Below are 7518 nucleotides of genomic sequence, written 5' to 3'. Positions count from 1 at the left end.
ATCACCACTTACTGATAAAAGCTGTAATCGACTAACTAGAATGTGAAAACTCATTTTATTCACCAAAAGTTTCAATACAATAAAGCAAAAATTGTCAGTTCTCCAAAGGAAAGATCAATTATCAGTACTTTAGCAAAAAGAGACTTAAGTTTTTCCACACATATATAGATCAAATCAATTAAAAAACAGTAACAAGATCAAAACTTACATAGCACAATTAGAATGCTTGATATAATGGACAAAGTGCATGAAATGAATGGAGAATACATGTCATTCCAAATGTAGAGAGTATTGAAAAATGAATCTTAAACTATGAAGTAAGCTTCAAGCAAGTTTTAAAAATGTAATCATATCTACTAACACTGAACATATTATGTAAAAATCATATATGTAAATATAAATTAAAACTAAAAATACCTATAGAAACAATTTTTTTTAAATTTTCTAAATATTTCACATATTAATGAATAAGCAGAAAGTAAAAATTTTAAAACAAATGGAAATATAAATTATCAAAGCATACTGTTTTAACTAATTTCAAAATAAAATTATATAAAAACCTCCAGACTATAAGTTAAAATGTAGTTACTCTTATATGACAAAATCATGAATATTGAAAATCCTAAAGAGTCAACAAAAATGATACTAACACTAACAAGTAAATTAATCAAGATCACAAAGTAAAAGTTCAATATGCAAAATCAGTTGTGTTTCTATATACTTCTAATGGACAACTGGAAACAGAAATTTAATACTCAGTATTGTTGAAATGTCAATCTCCCCAAAGGGATTAGTAGTTCATAGATTCTACATGGTCTCTATCAAAGTCTAGCAGGGTATTTAAATTGAGAACTATTTCTTTTTTTTTAATCTTATTTATTTATTTGACAGAGAGAGACACAGCAAGGAAAGGAACACAAGCTGGGGGAGTGGGAGAGGGAGAAGCAGGCTTCCCATGGAGCAGGGAGCCCAATGTGGGGCTCGATCCCAAGACCCTGGGATCATGACGTGAGCTGAAGGCAGACGCTTAATGACTGAGCCACCCAGGCACCCCGAGAACTATTTCTAAATGTAGAACATGTGTAGACAAATTAATAAAAAATAAAATAAAAATAAAGTAAAATAAAATAAAATAAAATGTATGTCAGTAGACAAAGAGCCTATAATACTCCAAAAATATTTGAGAAAGAATAAAGCTGGAGAGTTCACACTAATGATATTTAGATTCAGTATAAAGCTACAACAATGAGGAAAATGTGGTGTTATCATAAGGCAATATGATAGATATATCTCATAATTTATACACACACACTGTATACTAATATAGTAGAAATATAAAGTATATATGCCCCTCTGATTTTTGACTAAGGTGCAAATGCAATTAAATGGTTAAAGGATGACCTTCTCCATAAATGGTGCTAAAGCAATGGGACATATAAAGATAAAAAGTAAATATTGACCTTAAAAATTATACATTATATAAATAGTAACTCAAAACGGATAGGTGACTTAAATGAAAAAAATGTAAGAAAAAAAAAATATATATATATATATAACATTTAGGAAAAAAAGGGAGAAAATCATCAGAGTCTAGAGTTCTGCAGAGTTCTTGGTCTTGATACCAAAAGAGCAATCCATAAAATGAAAAAAAAAATTGTTAATTTGAATTTCATTAAAACTAAAAACTTTTGCTCTGTGAAAGCCCCTATGAAGAGAGTTAAAAAAAATCTAAATTTGAAAAAAAAATTACTTGCAAATCATATAACTGACAAAGGAGTAGAATCCATGATATATATATAAAATTCCCCCAAATCAACAGTAAACATAAAAACAAAAACTATCCAGGGCGCCTGGGTGGCTCAGTCGTTAAGCGTCCGCCTTCGGATCAGGTCATGATCCCAGGGTCCTGGGATCAAGTCCCACATCGGGCTCCCTGCTCCACGGGAAGCCTGCTTCTCCCTCTCCCACTCCCCCTGCTTGTGTTCCTGCTCTCACTGTCTCTCTCTCTGTCAAATAAATAAATAAAATCTTTAAAAAAAAAAAAAAAACCTATCCAATTAGGAAAGGGAAGAATACATGAAGTGACTTTTCACTGAAGAAGATGGCAAATAAGCACTTGAAAAGATGTTCAACATTACTAGCCACTAGGGAAATTCAAAATAAAACTACAGTGAGGGTGCCTGGCTGGTCCAGCTCATAGAGCATGTGATTCTTGATCTCAGGGTGGTGAGTTCAAGCCCCATGTTGGGTGTAGAGGTTATACATAAATAAGCTTTAAAAAACATGAAAAAAATAAAGCCACAGTGAGATATCATTCTATAGCTAGCTAAATAGCTATTTTTTAAAATGGGGGAAAGTAACAATTTGCAAATACTGGTAAAAACATAGAGAAACTGGATCACTTGCACATTGCTGGTGAGAATGTAAAATTGTACAATAACTCTGGAAAATATTTTGGAAGTTTTTTTATAAACAACCTGAAACTGCCATATGGCACAGTATTTGCATTTTGGGGCATTATCCAGGTAAGTGGAAACATGTTCACAAAAGTTGTACACAAATACTCAAAGCAGACTTACTCCTGATAATCATAAGACTAGAATAAACCCAGATGTCTTTCAAAAGGTTAAGCAAATCATAGAGCAACCATACTGTGGAGTATTACTCAGCAAATAAAAAGGAACAAACCAGAGCTGCTAGGATCAGTTCCCCCGGGTTTCACCGCCCGAGACTTCTTTCAGGGCACCCCAAGCAGCAAACCAAGATGGAGTATGAGTGGAAACCTGACGAGCAAGGGCTTCAGCAAATCCTGCAGCTGCTGAAGGAGTCCCAGTCCCCAGACACCACCATCCAGAGAACCGTGCAACAAAAACTGGAACAACTCAATCAATATCCAGATTTTAACAACTACCTGATTTTTGTTCTTACAAAATTAAAATCTGAAGATGAACCCACAAGATCATTGAGTGGTCTCATTTTGAAGAATAACGTGAAAGCACATTTTCAGAACTTCCCAAATGGTGTGACAGACTTTATTAAGAGTGAATGTTTAAACAATGTTGGTGACTCCTCTCCTTTGATTAGAGCCACTGTAGGTATTTTGATTACAACCATAGCCTCCAAAGGAGAATTGCAGAATTGGCCTGACCTCCTACCGAAACTCTGTAGCCTATTGGATTCTGAAGATTACAACACTTGTGAAGGAGCATTTGGCGCCCTTCAGATCTGTGAAGATTCTGCTGAGATTTTAGATAGTGATGTGTTAGATCGTCCTCTTAACATCATGATCCCCAAATTTTTACAGTTCTTCAAGCACAGTAGTCCAAAAATAAGGTCTCATGCTGTCGCATGTGTCAATCAGTTTATCATCAGTAGGACTCAAGCTCTGATGTTGCACATTGATTCTTTTATTGAGAACCTCTTTGCATTGGCTGGTGATGAAGAACCAGAGGTACGGAAAAATGTGTGCCGGGCACTTGTGATGTTGCTTGAAGTTCGAATGGATCGCCTGCTTCCTCACATGCATAACATAGTTGAGTACATGCTACAGAGGACGCAAGATCAAGATGAAAATGTGGCTTTAGAAGCCTGTGAATTCTGGCTCACTTTGGCTGAGCAACCCATATGCAAAGATGTACTTGTAAGGCATCTTCCTAAATTGATTCCTGTATTAGTGAATGGCATGAAGTACTCAGATATAGATATTATCCTACTTAAGGGTGATGTTGAAGAAGATGAAACAATTCCTGATAGTGAACAGGATATAAGGCCACGTTTTCATCGATCAAGGACAGTGGCTCAGCAGCATGATGAAGATGGAATTGAAGAGGAAGATGATGACGATGATGAAATTGATGATGATGATACAATTTCTGACTGGAATCTAAGAAAATGTTCTGCTGCCCTAGATGTTCTTGCAAATGTGTATCGTGATGAGCTTTTGCCACACATTTTGCCCCTTTTGAAAGAATTACTTTTTCATCATGAATGGGTTGTTAAAGAATCCGGCATCTTGGTTTTAGGAGCAATTGCTGAAGGTTGTATGCAAGGCATGATTCCATACCTGCCTGAGCTCATTCCTCACCTTATTCAGTGCCTCTCTGATAAAAAGGCTCTTGTGCGTTCCATAACGTGCTGGACTCTTAGCCGCTATGCACACTGGGTAGTCAGCCAGCCCCCCGATACGTACCTGAAGCCATTAATGACAGAATTGCTAAAGCGAATCCTGGACAGCAACAAGAGAGTACAAGAAGCTGCCTGCAGTGCCTTTGCTACCTTAGAAGAGGAGGCTTGTACGGAACTTGTTCCTTACCTTGCTTCTATACTTGATACCTTGGTCTTCGCGTTTAGTAAATACCAGCATAAGAACCTGCTCATTCTTTATGATGCCATAGGAACTTTAGCAGATTCAGTAGGACATCATTTAAACAAACCAGAATATATTCAGATGCTAATGCCTCCACTGATCCAGAAATGGAACATGTTAAAGGATGAAGATAAAGATCTCTTCCCTTTACTTGAGTGCCTATCTTCAGTTGCCACAGCCCTGCAGTCTGGTTTCCTTCCATACTGTGAACCTGTGTACCAGCGTTGTGTAAATCTAGTACAGAAGACTCTTGCACAAGCCATGCTGAACAATGCTCAACCAGATCAATATGAGGCTCCTGATAAAGATTTTATGATAGTGGCTCTTGATTTACTCAGTGGTCTGGCTGAAGGACTTGGAGGCAACATTGAACAGCTAGTAGCCCGAAGTAACATTCTAACGCTAATGTATCAATGCATGCAGGATAAAATGCCAGAAGTTCGACAGAGTTCCTTCGCCCTGTTAGGTGACCTGACGAAAGCTTGCTTTCAGCATGTTAAGCCTTGTATAGCTGATTTCATGCCTATACTGGGAACCAACCTAAATCCAGAGTTCATTTCAGTCTGCAATAATGCCACATGGGCAATTGGAGAAATCTCCATTCAAATGGGTATAGAGATGCAGCCTTATATTCCTATGGTGTTGTACCAGCTTGTAGAAATCATTAACAGACCCAACACACCAAAGACGTTGTTAGAGAATACAGCAATAACAATTGGTCGTCTTGGTTACGTTTGTCCTCAAGAGGTGGCCCCCATGCTACAGCAGTTTATAAGACCCTGGTGCACCTCTCTGAGAAACATCAGGGACAATGAGGAAAAGGATTCAGCCTTCCGTGGGATTTGCACCATGATCAGTGTGAACCCCAGCGGAGTAATCCAAGATTTTATATTTTTTTGTGATGCTGTTGCATCGTGGATTAACCCAAAAGATGATCTGAGAGACATGTTCTGTAAGATCCTTCATGGATTTAAAAATCAAGTTGGGGATGAAAATTGGAGGTGTTTCTCTGACCAGTTTCCGCTTCCCTTAAAAGAGCGTCTTGCAGGTTTTTATGGTGTTTAATCTCATACACTTAAGCTGCAGTCCCATAATTAGGGGTCCTTCGGTCTTGGAGACTATGAGGGAGCCTCTGCACCCAGGGAAAATGTTACCCTTTACAGGGGGGAAGGGTAAACCAGTAGGGAATACAGTACAATCCCAACCCTACTGGGAGGGGCAGGAGGGAGGTGTTGCCGTCACTGTATTAAGTCGATGTTGGGAAACGTTTTAACATCTGGAGCCTTTGTGGGTGGAAATCTGTCTCCAATTACAACTCCGCACTGGATGTGAAGAAGCAAAAAAAACAAAAACAAAAAAACAAAACAAACAAAAAACAAAACCTATTCAGTCTACTCACAAAACAGTACATCCTGGAATATTATGGGGAATTGTACCAAAACAAGAACCACATAAATGATGCATAGGGATAATAAGAAAGAGGAAAAATTCTATAGCGCACAATAAAGGAAACCTAAGAATGGGGGTTACAAACAGTAAAGAAGCTTTTTTTTTTCCCCTTAATTTAAAGATTTTTCTAAATTTTCCCACGTGTTGGGGCCTTGTTTTTGCATGCTGATGAAGAACTACACAAATGAAGCTAACAGAATTAAAATCAGCTTGCCTACCCATAGTAGAAGCAGGTTCTTGGAAGTTACAATTTAAGGTACCCCAAAAAAGTTGGAAATAAAATGAAACAAATTTAAGCAATGAAGCACCCTGTGAAATGCCAAATGAGTCACTCCTTTTACCTTTGTGGGGTGGGCAGGGAGGGAGGAATAAATGGGGTTGGGCGTATCAGACTAAAGATTGACATCTTGATTTTGCATTATAACATTAATGTAGTGGATATAATTTGATGGTTGTACTTCATTAGATTTAATTTCTAGGCCAAGACGTTCTTTTTAAAGTGCAGTTTAAGGTTCAGGCATGCATTCTGGCTCATAGTGATTGAAAGTACTTTAAATTAGTGGGAAAGTAGCATGCTTGCATCACATAGAGTGAGATTGGTATTCATTTACCTCTGTTGCGCCAGTTTGTGTTGCAGTTTACCAATTCAATATAGCCCTGCATTTAAAATTCCTTTTTAAGATTTGTGGATTTTTTATTTTTATTAAGAATATAGATATAAAGTACTGTAGTTTACAGCTAGGCCTTGAAATATCTTTTTAGGATCTTGTTAGGAGTAAGATTGATATTGTATCGTGTGTAACCTGCACAAAGTGGAAAGCTGATATACCTGTGCAGAATCTTTGCCGATGTGCTGTCAGTGTGATGTGCTTTCTGCATGGTTATATACTACTAGTGATGTTATCAGAACTGCTAAAACTTACAATACATGGTAAAAGATCTGTAAGAGGCTGCACAAATGTTAGTCGGCACATAAAGACAATTGTAGAAGTTGAAGACATGATTGCTATATTTCAATGTTTATTCCCACTCAACATATTGCCTTCTAAGCTTTCTTTTTTTGTTCAAAGCATGATCTTAAAGATATGTTTAAGTTAATGGATGTAATGCAGGGTTCCTACACTGTATTGGCGCATGTTGGTGGCCCTCTGTGCCCTAGATATATGCACACAGGGTGCAAGTAAACAGCTACAGAGTGAAAGTAGGTTTGGATCCTCCTCATTTCATTTGTTTAGCTTTTCTGTTATTTTTCTCTACTTACATGTATTCCTGTGAATAAATCCTTGTTAAGTTAACCCTTTACTTTTCCTTCCATGTGTATTTTCTTATATACTGTGAATGTGAAAACCTAACTGGTACACTTGATCTTGTGTCCATATGAAAGTGCAAGTCTTTATTAATTTGGATTGCCTGAACAGTGTATCCCATGATGATGAAGGAAAATGGAGAGATTTTTCTTTTTAACTCTGCTGGTCAGAGATGAGGCCAACACCTTTCCATTTTTCAATGCTGCATATTTAATCTGCAACAAAAATGTTAAGCCATAACAACCTTTTTATATTTTAGTTTGTCACCTTTGCATTGCAGAATAAATCCTGAATAACCATTAAAAAAAAAAAGGAACAAACCATTGAGACAAAGAAAACTTGGATGACTTTATGTTGAGAGAAAAAAATTCCTAAAGATTAAATACTGTCTGATTC

The 7518-nt window shown here is 37.1% G+C and overlaps 1 protein-coding gene across 1 annotated transcript; it reads left to right on the top strand.

The window, feature by feature from the left end:
- Positions 1-2733: 2733 nt before the first annotated feature.
- On the top strand, positions 2734-5467 carry LOC113924720 (transportin-1-like). The gene has a single exon (XM_035726432.1). It carries the CDS (start codon positions 2765-2767, stop codon positions 5429-5431), a length of 2667 nt encoding a protein of 888 aa, XP_035582325.1. The 5' UTR covers positions 2734-2764; the 3' UTR covers positions 5432-5467.
- Positions 5468-7518: the final 2051 nt, after the last annotated feature.

The sequence above is a fragment of the Zalophus californianus genome, chromosome 2 (assembly GCF_009762305.2).
Source record: "Zalophus californianus isolate mZalCal1 chromosome 2, mZalCal1.pri.v2, whole genome shotgun sequence".
NCBI classification, from domain to species: Eukaryota; Metazoa; Chordata; class Mammalia; order Carnivora; family Otariidae; genus Zalophus; species Zalophus californianus.
The sequence above is the reverse complement of the archived record's forward strand: the minus strand, read 5'-3'. Positions and strand labels throughout refer to the sequence as shown.